Source organism: Oreochromis niloticus, linkage group LG5 (genome assembly GCF_001858045.2).
Source record: "Oreochromis niloticus isolate F11D_XX linkage group LG5, O_niloticus_UMD_NMBU, whole genome shotgun sequence".
In the NCBI taxonomy this organism is placed as follows: domain Eukaryota; kingdom Metazoa; phylum Chordata; class Actinopteri; order Cichliformes; family Cichlidae; genus Oreochromis; species Oreochromis niloticus.
This window is the reverse complement of record NC_031970.2, coordinates 3256846-3273027: the sequence shown is the minus strand read 5'-3', so window position 1 is coordinate 3273027 and position 16182 is coordinate 3256846. Positions and strand designations below refer to the sequence as shown.

General features: G+C 39.3%; 1 protein-coding gene across 1 annotated transcript in view; it reads right to left on the bottom strand.

Moving 5' to 3' along the window:
• Positions 1 to 13060: 13060 nt before the first annotated feature.
• mmp24 (matrix metallopeptidase 24) overlaps positions 13061 to 16182 on the bottom strand; it is a 68048-nt gene continuing 64926 nt past the window's right edge. Inside the window, exon 10 of the mRNA XM_005469748.4 lies at positions 13061 to 15203. Coding sequence (XP_005469805.1) covers positions 14839 to 15203 — 365 coding nt within the window. The 3' untranslated portion in view covers positions 13061 to 14838. The remainder of the gene's footprint in view (positions 15204 to 16182) is intronic.

Sequence of the window (16182 nt, the reverse complement as noted above, 5' to 3'; positions counted from 1 at the left end):
ACAAAGATTGCTCACTTCAGTTACTGATGTTCAAAAAGAATTAGACTAGAAAGGGAAGGAAAGGAGGATGGAAGAGGGAAAGGAAGGAAAGAAAGCAATTGGGAAAGGGAGGGAAGTAAGGAAAGGAGAAGGAAGCAAAAAAAGGAAGAAAACTGACAACGGAAGGAAAGGAAGGAGGAAACAACGGAAACGTGAAAGAAATAAGGGGGTTAGGGAAGAGGCAGGAAGAAAGGAAGGAAGGGAAAATGAATGACAGAAAGAGAGAAAAGTAATGGTGAAAGGAAAGGAAACGAGAGTACCAAAGGAAGGAAGGAAACTAAGGAAGGACAAGACTAAGAAGGAAAGGGAGCAAAGAAGCAGGCAGGAAGGAATGAGAGGAGAAAGGAAGGTGGACAGAGGGAAGGGAAAATGAATGAAGGAGTCAAGGAGGAAACAAGGGAACTGTGAAAGAAGAAAGGGGCTTAGGGAAGAGGCAAGAAGAAAGGAGCGATGGGGAAATGAATGAAGGAAAGAGGAAGGAAAAAGAACAAAGAAAGCAAAGAAAGGATGAAAGGAAAGGAAATGAGAGTACCTAAGGAAGGAATGTAACAGTAAGGAGAAGACTAAGAAAGAAAGGGAGCAAAGAAGCAGGTAGGAACAAAGGAAGGAAAGGAAGATGAAAGAAGGAGGAAAGGGAAAATCAAAGAAGGGAGCAAATATAAAAGGAAGCAAAGATGAAAAAGGAAAGAAGTGAGGAAGAAAAGAAGGGGACAAAGAGGTGGTTTTGGTAAAAAGGAGACCTTTGAGTCTAATTTGTTTCACTCAGAGCTGTAAAAATCCGAACACACTGCAGCGTGTTCAGAGTTCAGCAGGAACGACATTAATCAACAGACCGAAAGAAGTTTCAGTTTAAGACGTGATGGATTCATCAGGAATATCATTATTCATGTCTGTGATAAGATTAATGCTGCATATCTGACACTTACTGTCTCATAATTATGAGAAAGTCTTCAGGTGGTTATAAATCATCTGTGCTTGAGAGGACGGGGCGACGGCGCTGAATGATTTAAGTTTAATGAATATGAGCTCGGGTTTTAACACAAGTGGCTCCTTTTTTTTTTTCAACAAAGTCGTTCGGGAATGTCACAAAAGCCCCGACCGGTGTGAACAGACGGGGAATTTTACAAGAAACAAGAAGGATGACGTCCCAGCTGGAGACAACACGAACCTTGGTTTGGTTATTATGTCAGATATTACAGCTCGACTGAAAAACTCAGACAACTCCTGTTCCTGCAATAGTAAAAGGAAAAAAGAAGGAAATGATAAGGAAGAAAAGAGGGAAAAAAGGAAAGAGCGGAAGGAAGAAAAGGAATGAAAGAAGTAGAGAGGAAGGAAGATATGAAGGGAAGGGATGGAGGAGAAAGGAGGGAAATATGAAAAGGAAAGGGTATGAAGATGAAGAAGCTGAAAAGGGACGACAAATGAAAAAGGAAAGGAAGCAAGGAATTAAGAATCAGTGATGGAAATTAAGAAGTATGGAAGCAAATGAGGAAAGGATGAAGGAAAGAGGAGAGAAGATGATGCAAAGGGAGGAAGAAAAGGAAACGAATGAATTAACTTAAACTGTAGTTCCTCCAGTGACCACTTGAGGCTCCAGCAGTGACTCGGTGCCTGTAGACTTGTTATAATCTCCAACTTTACAGCAGAAATAAACACATTTACAGCCCGATGTGAAAACTCTCTGTGGTATCTATGGATCGATTCCTCCTTCCTAACACCTGTGAGGGGTTTAGAGGCTTTATTAAAACCCACCCAGCTGGATGCTGGTGTGAGGGGTCCTGTCTGTGTCAGAACGCAGGAATCAGGACTAGATGATGAGCCTGGTATTAAAATGTATGAGTCCTTTCGTATTCTTTAAGTCGTTCTCAGCAGCCGCCTACGGTGTCTCACATGGTGATATAACTTTGAAAGTTTACCCAGAATGCACTTTTTTGGTTTCCTCTGCTGAACTATCAGAAATCAGATCAATAACAGGGCAGCAACGCTTGCTTCTGTTTCTCTACATCACAGACGTTACAACAGGAAGACGCCCTTTTCATGCGTCACAGTTCTGGTACAAACAACAGAAATGTGGATTTTGCACAAACATAAGCTAACTTTGATAATGTTAGCTCATGTTGGGCAGACTTACTCACTACTTCCTCTTGTGGTCCAAAATGGTATTACACGAGAGAATCCTGGTGCTGTTTTAACTTTGGTGATCTGTTTTAGACAGAGCATCAGAGATGTTGCTTCTTCACGTTCTCCTGATGGGTTCAGTTAATTGTACAATTAAAGAAAAATCTTTTATTTTGACCTTCGAGTTGGGAAAATGGCAGCTGTTCAGTGAGGCAGGAAGGACAGAAGTCTTTCCATAGCAGAGTGTGGACGGGTGTCCTTGTGAGACGTTAGCAGGTCGACGCCTCAAAAACCTCCGAGGGGAACCCTTAACTCTCTAAATGGTGATGCACTGACCCATTTCGAGCAATTACAGTGTCAGTCATAAAGCGTATGAAGTCAAAGGCATGTGAACTGACCCAATGATCCATTTGGACATAATAAAAGAAGTCAAATTTTCTCCAAATGACACATTAAATCTCCATGAAATTAAAATGGAGTTGGAGGCATCAGTGTGTCTGAGCTAGTCTGCTCTGTCCCATTACTGGGCAGGTGGCTGAACATATTGCATTTCATCAGAAGAGCAGCATACGTGTCCCTAAAGGGGCATTTCTGCAAAATACCACAAGGCAGATTTATGATGCACATCTGTTCGATTTTTTCTGCTCATCATGCTGCAGAAGCTCCGGAGCAGTTAACAAACCTGCGAAAAAGTCACTCACGATCAGGACTATTAAAAAAATGAAATGTGCACTTATTAGATTAATGCATGTACAGAAAAGTGATGTAAACACATCAAAAATGCTTGTTTTCCTTTTTAGATCAATAAAAATATATCTGTTATGCAGCAGCTCTCCGACACAGTCGTGATGAAGCAGGGACACGGCATTAAAGCGAACACCGAAAGATCAAAAGTTAGATTAAGAACGTTCCTGATATGCAGAAGGAAAAGGAGCACATTTGGAAAATTTTAAATGATGCCCTCAAAGAGCCTGCAGGGCAGAGACAGGACAGGAGAAAGTGTTGTTAGTCAGAAATATAACCATGTTCATGGGAAACTCGGGCGTCAGTTCATTTCAGTTCAAATCAGACAACCATTATCTTTATAATGTGCTTTATACAGCAAACAGCTCACAACATCAGAGAGACAACCCCACCAATCACACAGTCCCCCAATGGTGACAGCTGGGAGGAGGAACTCCCTTTTAACAGGAAGTGACCTCAAGCAGAACCAGGGCTCATGGGTTTCAAACGTAACTCTGGGCCCATCAGAGATCTAATGACGAGTTATCGATCTGCAAAAAAAGTAAAAGACTCGTCTTAGACAATGAAGTTTTCACTTTTATTGACAGTTCATTGTTAACAGAACAGGTGTTATTGGTATATAACCAGCGTGGACAATAAAACCAAAGCAAACATAGAAAAAAAAGAAACAAACATCTCTGTTCCAGTCAAGTGTTTAAATAAGAAAACTGCAATTATAATTTCTTGAGTCATTAACGTAAACATGCCTATCCGATATAAGCATCGTCATAAAAATGGTATAACATCATGTGCAAAGGATGATGAGGTTCATCTTAAATAAGAGAGAAATAAAGATAGAAAACGTTCTATTTACAGGATGTCCGACTGGAACGTGAGAAAAACCAAACTGTGCTTTAGTTCGCTTGTAAAGAAGTGAGCCAAGGTCCGATTTTTTTCATTTTAATTTTATAACCAACCCATTTAGTCATAAAAACCCAAAAATCCAAAGAAAAACCAAACTGTATTTACAGAAAACGTCTTTTTCTCTATAAGAAAAACAAACTGAATCGAATCTCTCTTAAAGCTATTTCTGATAAAATCTCCCTAGAAGTAAGAGTATTAGTGAAACTATCCAGAGAACATCAGTATATCTTCAAAAATTCTGCCAGACTACCTTTGATATGTTTTTATTCTCCTACATTTTTTAGACAACGTTAGAAACTAAAGGCAACAACAGGCAAGTTAAAGGAAGACTCAGCCACGTGACGCCACTCCCAGACCTCGACCACAGAGACGCGTTTGTGTCGGTGGAATTTAAGAAAGCAGGTTTTTGCATTCGTTGTGATAAAAACGGTTCTGGATGCAGTAAAACGTGTTGTTTTGGATTTTACAGGATCTACAGCTTCATACAATTCAGATTTTTGTGTGTTCAGCTGATTCTGTGTCAGTCAAACACTGAAACATTCAAAGACAGTAGAAATATAAAAGAATCTACAATGGAAACTATTTAAATAGATTTACGAGAAGGTTACGTGAAATAAAGATTCTGTAACATTTTCTTTCAGGTTAGCACAACTCACAAACATCATTTCACTGCATTCATTTCAACATCATCGTGTTATAGTGACTTAATCCTATTTTTATTTATCTGATTATTTTTAACTGTTTTAGTGGTTTGACTTAATCAGCTGTGGCGTATCCGACGCTGCAGGCACCACACTGAATGAGATACATTTGGCTTGAATAAACATCAAATATATATGAAATCCAGCAAAATAAATATTTCCTAGTTCCTGTAAGTTAGCAGCACCAAAAAATATGATTTATATTTATCTATAATGAATTTCTGCATTTGACACCATCAGGTAAATAAGAGTAATTTTTAGCTAATTATTTTCTTTTTATATGAATTTAATTATACAAACTGTTTTTGTTATACTGTCTGAAACTGCTCTCTCTTGTAAATGTGCACTGAGCCTCGATGTCTGAGTAAATAACAGAAATAAAAGATATTTTGAGGTCCTTTCTGAGGTATTTTTCCATTAACTGCAGCTGCTGTCTAAGCAGCATTTAGTGGCTACAGAACTGTTGGCATTAAATTGATTTTTGACATTATAGACAATGTAAAATAAGCTACAATGTAAACCTGTTTGCTCACAGTAATTTAAGATTATAAGATAAATATATATATTTGGATAAAGATGATCCTTTTTCTGTTATCTAAACTGATTTTGATTTATTAACTTGGCAAATGAGATTTTATAAAAGTAATCAAAATATCTTAAGATTACACTTTTCATGAGCTCTTTGTCAGGTTCAGGTTATAAAACAATGAAGTTTTTAAACCTCTGCTCGTGTAATGAAACAGGACTTTATAGATGTAAACGTGTAATCAGGAACTGATGGCTGTCTGTGGTTACTGCGTCCATCTCAAACAAATAACCTCATCATCCATCATCTTCACTCAGAGCTTCATCGGAGCCTCGGCTTCTCCTGCTGGTCAGGATGGAGCACAGAGAGGATTACAGTGGAGCTCATTAGCTGTTAAGCTTATGATTGATTTCCAGGAGAAAGAGCAGCTAACATGTTATTGATCGGAAACACAAAGATCGATTTAAACCAGAGTACGTTTCTATATTATTACAGCTCTTCATATTTGTTTTGCTGCTGTGGACTCACTAGGATTAAGCATGTGGACCAAACCAAAGCCGTTCTGGGAGCCAGTCATACTGAAACACGACATCTGACATCACTTTAATGGTCGTTGGGACAAAGTCAACTAAAATAAAAAGTTTCAAGATTTTTGCCCCAAAAGTCGTATCTATCGCCATCTTTGACAATTCTCTCACCTTAGCTATTGCACACTGTGTGGATTTATAATAAATGGATATTCTTTGGAACCATAATTTTTAGCTCAGCGTTTGGTGAATTCAGGAGCCTTCTGTTCCCCGCGTGTCTGGAGTCCCTGAACAGTCGCATATTTGCACAGCTTTGTGTGGTCTGTGCAAAAACACACTGATTTACTGCGTTTCTTATGTTTTTGCCTCCTCTGTGGTTTTGTTACTTAAACAGGTCAATGAGCAGGTGAAAGCCTCGTGTAATTAGTATATGCAAGGCCCCTGCTGACTTTAGCATCTTTAAACTGAAGTTATATACATATTTTACTGTAGTGGTATATTGTCACGTTGATTTGAAGAAGCCTTGGTAAGCTCTCCGTCACCTGTGGTGTCCCTCAAGGATCTATTCTTGGCCCGGTTTGAGTTTCTTTATACCCACTCCCAGTGGGATCCACTTTTGGAGAGCTCATAATAATTTTTCTGTTTCATCTATATAGCACCAAACCACAACAACAGTTGGATCGAGGCAATTTATATTGTAAGATCATCTACTGTTCCACAAGATAAACCCAAACTCTTTGCAGTTGCTTTTAGATTTTTTAGGATCTAAACTGAATAAAAAAAAATGCAATAAAAAAATCTGTGCATGATTTCACCCAGTATGCTGACACTCCACACAGAGGCCACCATCCAACACTCGCTGTGGTGTACCGGCCTACAGGGAGGTCTGAATATGTTGTTACATCAGCATCAGTTTACTACTTCCCTGTTTATTTTTAAATTAATTTTAAGGTTTCATTATTTACTTTTAAACCATTAAGTGGGCAGATTTTCTAACCAGTTTCTTTTCCTGGTCTATATCTTTGACCACTTTTACATTGATGCTTAAGACATACTGCATACGGACCTGGATTTTATTTGAGGTATAAGTAGGCAATGATATATTCATTATGTATTGTATATTATATATGAAGATTATTATAGAATAGATTTGTTTTTAGACAGTGTATCAGTGTTTTGATATTATCTATACATTTTGTTCACAGCTGTACTGCACTGAAATCTTCAGATTAAACCTTCAGATTATATTTAATTTCAGGGAATTGTTAGGAAACCGTTGGACCTGTAAAATAAAGTGTTACATCCACGATAGCTGCATTTCTCAGAAACGTTTTAAAAAATCAAAGATGTTGCTTTGCAGCGTCTCGTTACTGCTGTTTCTCCTGAACGACCATCTCTGGCGAGTGTCACCCAGGTCAGGAGTGGCAGTGTCAGATAACTAAGTCTACCTTTAAAGGCAACTCACTGTTGTCCGAAGCCACCAGAACATCATCCACAGACCTGGGACAACATGACACAGACTTCTGTTCATTTCTTTGATCTTTTTTCCTTCCTGGCGACCAAGTCTCTCCTTTTGTTAAACTGAAGCTGACACATAGACAGTTATGAGAGTAGGAACGTGGAAATGTGGAAAGAAGAGAAACCAGGTGCCAAGTTGACAAATCCAACAACGGCAGCAGAAATGAAACACAATTCAAAGACAGTTTATCCCAGGTCCCATATTCATAAAAGAGGCAAATCTCCAGAGGACCTTTTGCCCTCTGTGACAAATACAGAACTGAGCTGAATAAATACGTTTCAAACTGAAAGAGCTGTGGACAGACAGTGTCCTTCACATACTTTAAAAATCTCATGTACATATATTTTGTCTTTATGTGTGTCCCATAACTAATATGAATAATCCTATCACAACAGTATGTTTTCTTCCTGTATCCTTCTTCACGTTGCACAAACAGACATCTGCTGAGAACACTGTAAACAGCTATTCTTCGGTAAATCTCAGTAAATATATACAAAGACTTTTCTCCCAGAGGATTAAAGTAGAGGTGGTGGTGGAACTTCAGTAAAGAGTGCATGCTTTAAAAATACCTTTATTTTTAAATCATGTAAAATACGATGGGAAATTTACCAGCTCACCACCCCTCCTGTGTAAAAACTGAATCCTCTCTTTAAGTAATGCAGGCCACTCGAAAAGCTGAACTTGCTGCTTAACTGAGAAAAACCCTCCATAAAAACTTGTTTTGTACAACCATTCTAACCTGATGAGGATGAATGACCACAAGGTCTGGCTTTACAAAGAGATTTTAGTTAGATTTTCTTTTTTTATGGTTAAAGTGTAAAATCTGTATTTTTAAATAAAAATAAAACTAATCTTTTAGATCTACAAACATTTAAATTTTACCGATTTCAGCTAGTTAAGGCTAGTTGTTGATCCAGTTTTAATTAAATCCAAATTTACCTCCTTATACCAGTCAGAAAATTTAAAAAAGTGCAATATCTGAGTTACTGAAACTATCACACTGTAGTAATATGAGAGCTAAATATAAGATTATACTGTAGAAAGAAGTAAGAAGCTTTGGCTAATTAGCTTTTCGTTAATTAGCTAAAAGCTAGCTAGCTTAGTGAAGAAGCCAATGACTTCAGTGGATTTTATATAATCATATGGGGTTAAATTGCATTTAAATCATTTTGACCATTTACATTTAAAACAGTGGAAAACTGTTTAAACTGTAAAATTTAATAAAAAACTGAAAATGGAGCTAAAACTAGCTAGCTAATGCTAGTTAGAGAGAAAGATTTAACAAAATAAACAAACCAAAATGAATCATTATTCTTTCGATTTACTTAAAAATATGTTCTGAGAGTACTACACCGTAAAGCGGGTTTTTGAGATAAAATAAAAAACGGAAAATCTGCAGGAAATAGAAAACTAAAGTAGAGCTAGCAAATGTTAACAAGTGAGCTAACGTCAATTTATCCATTTTTTCCACCATTTCATAGAATTAAAAAAAAATGCTGCTCTAATATCTGAATACTTAAGTTTCTTACACCAAATAATAAAAGAAGTAGGAGTGGAAGTAGCCCAGTATATATAAGCCTGATGCGAATTTTATCCGATTGTGGTTGAAAAAGTAAAGATCATAGTCATAGATGACTTTTAGATGTATAAAAAGTATTGTTGCATAAAATGCATAGTCTACCTTTTGAGATTAGACAAAGCTATAAATACAGTACAGCCATAACATAGGTGTAAAATTAGACTGCAATGACTCCAGCTAATTACAATAAACAGATTTATCTAAACCAAATATTTCACTTAGACTTTAAAATCTAAAACATTGTTCTAATATTAGGAAGAGAACATTAACTCTAAATACAAATCTAATTTTAGGAATTTTTAAATTGTAATTTTTAAATTACAAATTGTAGCAAATTAAACTAACTAGTGTCAGTATCACTTTAGATTATTTAAAATGGCCACTTTCACTGACCTCATAATATTACATTAGCATATTTATTATTTATTTTAAAGTTTTCAGCCTTTCACAACTGATTAGTCCAACTGAGAGTCAGCATTCAGATGTCTAATTAAGCCTGACGTTAAAGTTAAGCCAGGCTAAAAGTCTTTGTGAAACCAGCCCTAAGAGTCACTCATGTCAAAGCAACCTTGACAGGAGCCTGAAAAAGAAATACGAGTCAAGTGACCCACCGTAAAGTTGGCAGCTATAACCCGAAAAGTGCTGAAAAACCAGCACCAAGAACTGCATGAAAAGTGTTTCTCTCAACATGAACATATACTGCTGAAGTGCCCTGGAGCAAGGCACTTAATCCCCAACTGCATCAGTGCAGCGACTCGGTGGCCTGCGACATGTAAGGAGATGTAAAGAGATTTTTAATCTGCCTGCTACCGTTATACATACAGTAAGTACATGATAACAACACTGACATTAGTAATAATGCTGTATGCGAGCTAAATAACAGCACTCTGAGATTGCGAATGAGCACCGAGAGCGAGAAGAATGACGTAGGAGACCATTATTATTACACGCGTGTGCGCTGAAGCGGGGTGGAAACCCCTCGTTAGTGTTAGCGGCATGAAATGTTTATCCCCTCAAGGTGAATACACTGCGAGAAAACTACAACTCTCTATCTCCTCCTCATCTCTCAGAGCAGCTATGACAGCGCTGCACCTAGCCTGGAGCTACGCTATTTACAAACCACAACAAACAGCCAACTACCACCTTAACAAGCTCGAGGATCACACGACATCTGCCTGCCCCACCACGTTTCCTCCAGAAAACTCAGGAAGGCAACCAGCTAATATACCCATCGAAACAGTTTACAGTTCATCAGCTCTGTTCATGTGCAGCATGTCTTTAAGCTCCGTTTTTAAAATTAAGATTTCAGTGTGACAATGAGACGGTATTAAACACTGGGCCACCTGCTGAAAAGGCCTCAAGCTGAGCATTTTCCTCACTGCTATCAAGATGTTTTGACCAACAAGGGGAGGATCTGATTGCATGCTTATTGTCTAACAACTTGACCCAACCTGACCCATATAATGACCATAACTTGTTTTAATCACTCAGACTTGAGACTAGTGACCGAGCCCACAGAGTCAAAGTGTTTACTGAGGTCACAGCAAGGGAGCATACACGTCTGCACCACCAGAGGTCATTTTGCAACCACACGAGTCAAACCCGGGTACCCATCAGAAACTTAACCAGAAACTTTGTTCTCTTTTTACACAGAACAAGTGGACCATGAAAAACAGTAAGTCACCTTTTTGGTCATCAAGAACTGACATACATAGTCATCTGACCAATTATCAATAAGTATCCAAGTTAGCCGTCTGTTCATTTTACAGCTAGCTGCAACAGCTTGTCCTCCGCAGGACTGCGGTACTTCCCAAGCTACGGAAAAGCATTTCACTCAAACTTGCGGTGCACACCTGGTAGCCGGGGTTGGCTCACGTTCGAAACCTTAAACTTTCTTGTAACGCCTGTGAGAACAGCCACACTGATCATTTCTAACTCTTTTTGGAGCATTTGTACATGGAAATGTCTAATAACAGCCAACTTAACAAAAGGATGATGCCAGTACACGTGACCCCGTCGTTCTCATTCCTTTTCAGAGTGCAGCTTTTCAATTTTACTCTTTTTAAATTTCACCCAGCCAAGAAGCTCTGTTCAAACCATCAAGCTGAGAAAGCACAAAGAGAAAAGACGAGTTTGGTCCTGGAGGCAATTTTCTTTGGATAGACGTTCGTGTTTCTGTTAAGCTACACGACCCTCCCAGCAGACTTTTTCAGCATGCTGTAAACAGGCTTAAAGGTAAAAAAGCAGCAGAATGTCTTGTTCTGCATTTATTGTACACCTTCAAGGAACAGATATGCACTTTTCCTCACCTAGTCGAAATAGTGCTGCGGGGTATTGAATGCCATCGATTTGTGCTGAATGCTGCGTGTGCTGAATTGCTCTTGACAGCAGCGAGTAATTGCAAGGATATACGCCGAGAACACATTGAATTACTGCAGGACAGAGAGCTCTGTGAATGAACCGACGAAGGCAGGGTAAAGAGAGGGAAAGCTTTTTAAATGTTTGGAGTCTCGAGTAGGTTTGTTGCACCTACTTGTGCAGGAATCACATCATTAAGTGTTTTAGGAACAAGATAAAACAGGGACATTGTGTTTGCCTGGGCCTAAAGCAGGGCTGTATGAATGTTCAGCTGCGTCTGGATAAACAGTGACTCAGTCGGGATGTCCCAGCGGTGTTTTTTAGCTGTAGGTGCGAGGTCACGGACGGGGGACTCCAAAGCCCCTTTGGGGAGCAGAATGGCCTCCGCACGAACCATTATGAGTCATGTTAGGAGAGTTAATGGCATTTAAATGAGCAGCTTGTGTGTTTAAATAAAGCAGGCTTTATAGTTAGCACCGCAGCGCTGCTGTAGTGTTACATAACAGGACTCAAATCTGCTTCTTCGAGGGTACATCGCTGCCTTTGCGAGGCCAGATGGATAAAACTTTTCATCAAACAGCACAGACATTACTTATGTTGGCGTCCCACACGGCAGCTGTTAGAAACGTCCCAACTTACTCCCCAAAATCCAGAAACGCTTTTTCATTTCATCCAAAAAGGATATAAGTGGAAACAGATTGGATGTAGATTTCAGTCTGTCCTAACAAATCTTAATGTACCAATCCCAAACACATATCATATAACTTCATATTGTGATAAATGACTGACCATATTTGCACAAAACAAACACGTAAAGATGTTTAAAACCATAAAACCTGCCAAGTCAGAGCTAAAGATAAAGAGGAATATTGGCACTTTTTTACACCAAACTGTAGCCTCCACAGTGAAATCCTTTGTCAAATCAAATTGGATCGAGTTAGTGGTGCTCACTGGACGTGACAGAGGGCTTCGTACAGATGGATTTAAATCCTAAAAAAAAAAAAAAAAAGACAGGAGAGGAGCCCTGATGGATCCAGGAGGAGGTCAAGGGGGAAACGATTAGAAGGACAAAGAGACGAGAGGCCGGACGGATGAGGAGAATTACAGCAGGACAGCGAGAAAAGACAGTCGGATTAAAGCGAGGGATGCGAAGGGCATGTAGCCCCTATTAGAGCTTTGTGAACAGAAGTACTTCATTAAGCTTGGTCAATGTCGCGGCGCCGCAGCCGGCATACTAATGCAGACCCACGCGCTGCCTCCAGCTCCCTGCAGTCAAACCTCTCCTTTAACTTTGTATTTCCTCCCTTTGTTCACTGTAATTAGTCTTTCATTGATGACATTTATAGAAACCTGAAAATATGCTTTGGCAGAAACATCTCTGCAAATTTAGTAAAGTTTCCACCAAATCATTTTACCATCATGTTAACAGACTGAAGGTTGTGTCTGGTTTAACCCCGTCCTGCAGAAATGCTCATGCTCAGTCTCTCCTTATGTTGAACTGACGAGGATACAAAGGCTACGTTCACACTGCAGGCGAAAGCGCATCAAATCCGATTTTTTTGACCCTATGCGACCCATATCCGATCATGGTATGACAGTGTGAACGGCACAAATCTGATATTTTAACTGCATTTCGTTGCCCTGTACCTGTGACATGTGCAATGACAATAAAGTTGAATTCTATTCTATTTTCAAATCCGATCTGGGTCACTTTCGTATGTGGTACTGAATCCGATACATATCCGATGTTTTAGAAAGCGACTGCTGTGTGAACGGTCATGTCGCATTAAATCCGTCTTTTACGTCACTGACACAAGACAGACGCCAATTATCAGCGCCGGAGAAGACATCGCGAACGCTTCCTGGCCATCCCGTGTAGATGTTAGTGAAACTGTTGGGAAGACAACGTGAACATTTTATTTGTACTGTATAATCTGCAGATTCTAACAGAAATCTGCAGATTATCCTTTGAAGCACCGCTCCTGTAAAACTGCAATAAGGATCATTATTAGGTTATTTACATTATTATGTAAATAACAAAATAACTTAAAGCAAAAGTTGGGAAACGTAAAGTCTGAAGTCGTTATATTAAGGACCATCAGTCAAACAATATTGTTTGCTCTGGGTCTAAACAGAGCGCGTTGTGTGTGACGTCTTCTTTTGCGCATGCGGGCCGCTTTGAGCGTTCATACTAGAGCGCGTTTACTGTCGCATTTTATTTGTAGTGTGAACAAGCAGACAAAAAAATCAGATTTGATCAAAAAATTGGAATTGAGCATTAAGACCTGCAGTGTGAACGTAGCCTAAGTATCCCTCATCAGGTGACCCGTGCAGTCGTAAGTAATCGGTCGCCACACCGATAAACATTCACCAATTTTTTTCTAGTTACAAAGAGACTGCCGTCTTATTTTCACTCTGATCGGGTCTTAACTAAAATAAGTTTGATGTGCATGCTGTGGTAAAACACAAAGTCAGAGGTGAGAATAAATACTGACTATTATGTAACATTTAAGAGAAGCTCTGAAATCATTATTAATCACATGTATGTTCAGAAGAGGAAGAGCCAATCAGACACGAGGTTAAAGTTCATTCCTCAAAAATAAACCCTTACAATTTACCCAGTGATATGTTTGTAGCTGCATAAACATGAGTAGCTTTTCTCTGCGTGTCCAGTAACAACAGTCCGATATATTTTATAACATATAAAAAGGGACAGAAAGGAAAATCTCCTGCTGGTAAAAAAGCTAAGTGAAAGAAATGGTTTTAAAGGAACTCACTCTGAACTTTCTGTTGTGGTTGGCACCACTGCTACATGCCATGAAAGGAAACAAGATTCAAGTAAAATGCACAGGGAGGGCATGAATCCTTTTTCCTGGTTCATGGTGCTTCAGAAATGATGAGATTTTCTACAATCATCAAAAAAATGTCTCACGAGGCGTTTCATGGATTTATAGACGTCCTTAAATCCGAGAGGATGTTTAAGAAGTTTAGTGTTAGCATTTTGCTAATCATGGGGCCTGTTTTTGTGCAGCATATTAATAAGACTGTAGAGCTTTTCCACGTCGATGACTTGCTATTCCACGTCTGCAGAAACCAATCAGTGTAAACCAATGCATTTGCTTTTTAAAAAATGTGGGCGCTGAGGGGAATTTTAGATGGACCAAGACAATAGTGATGGTGTTTAGTGAATGGTGAAAAAAGAGAGAAAAAGGTCCTCTTTGACAGTTTAACATCTCAGAACAGCTGAACGCAAATCAAACATCAGAGATCCACAGAGAGATCCTTGGTTTTCTTTTGTTATGGCCTTTCTACCTATATTTTATTTTCAAGTTTGATATTTGAAACTGTTTCTCTTTTTTTCATTAAATTTCATCTGACTTGTAGCAGTTCACATATACAAGTTGTTAAAACAAACTTGGAGGTGATGTCTGGCTTAGAGGAGCATCTTTCTTTCTCCCCTCTTTCTAAATTTTCACTGAGCAGGAGAGCGGTGTTTTGTACGTCCCAGAAGAAGGTGTCAAAGTCAATGTTTCCCCCTCATATGATCCCATTTTGAGTAAAAGCACAACCAGAAAGATGAATTTTGAAGTCTTTCAGATCATTCTGGATGTGCTATAGGAAACAAATCTCTCCCACTCTGAGCCAGAAATCTGAATCCACTCCCCAAAACACCTTTTGAGTGTGCGTACATCTATAAGCATTCATTAGCTTTGTCCTTTGCTAGCATTTTTGGCCATTAGCCTACATTAGCTAGCTAACGCATGACTACAGCTCGACCGTACTTCAATCCATGACCTTTGACCTATTCCAAATCAAGTTGGCTGTCATACCCACTCCTGAACAGGGTATTTATAGTAGTGCTGCGTCATGGTGTTTTGCTGGACTCCTTTGTTTTTAAACTGAAAGATCGTGTACACGAGCACCAGGATGCACAGCGACAGAATGCAAGGGATCACCACGGCGATGGCATTGACTGTCGGGGGGACGTCGTTGATGGTCACAATGATGCCGACATCATCCGGGGGCAGCTGGCGGTCCCCAGGGTTACCGTTGTTGCCGGAGCGCTCCATGTCGGACTGGTCGCAGCCCATCCAGTCACGCAGGATGGACTTTGGATATCCAGGTTCCACAGTCAGCTTCTGGTTATCAAATTTCCAGTACTCCTTCCCCTTGTAGAAGTAGGTGTAGTCTGAGGATGGGAAGATGCAGGGGCAGGAGGATGGGAGAGTGATATCAGTGAAAGACCAGAGCAGAGGAATTAGTCAGCTGAACTTTTTCTACTGAAGCAAAAATAAACACAATACACTGAAAGTACAGCAAATTAAGCAACTACCCAAGGACCTCAGACACTACAGGGACGCAAAAAACTTTATGTGGCTGTGTCTGATGAAAGTGGCTTGGTAGATACACACAGGGTATCTTTGGCACCTTGAACTTCTTTTTAGATTAGTCCAATTTAGTTTGTGGAAGGACTGGCAGTGCATTTGTAGGTGTGTGTAGAGTTTCGGGAGATGTTCTTCGCTTTCTCTTTACTTTAAACCAAGCTAATGTGATTGCATTCAAAACCAGTGGCAGAATAACAGTGTTTGAGGCAGAACCAAACACGTAGACTGACTGCAAACTATTCATTGTCTGGACTTTGGTCAAGTCTACTTAAAACTTGTTCCAAAAGGAAAACTGTGACAGCAGCATCAATTTCAGTGTTTGAATGTCCTTGTTAGATTTTGTAGCTTTCGAGGAAACGTGTGTTTAACATTTGTTGCCCTCCCAACAATTCTTGCATCTCTTTATCTGTTATCTTTTTATATATTAGAATAAATTGAAAATAAATAAAGGCTTCCTGACAGAATGAATGACAAAAAAAAGTTGTGACTCAAATTCAGGATCTCAAGCCAATAGTCGCATCCCCGGGTTGATGATGCTGACATCAGAGACGGAGAGGTGATCATTATGAAACTAAAGTTTATCACACAACAAATGAGCCATTGTTTAGATGTAGATAAATATAAATGGTTCTAACGTGTTATTACAAACAAACAAAAATCATGCTCCAGTAATACTAGTTATTGTTGTGTTTGTCATTGAGGCAGGACACAGAGGCTCCACCACGTCGACTTCTGTGCCGTTACCTTCACACCTGTTTATATGGAATTTCCACATATTTGACG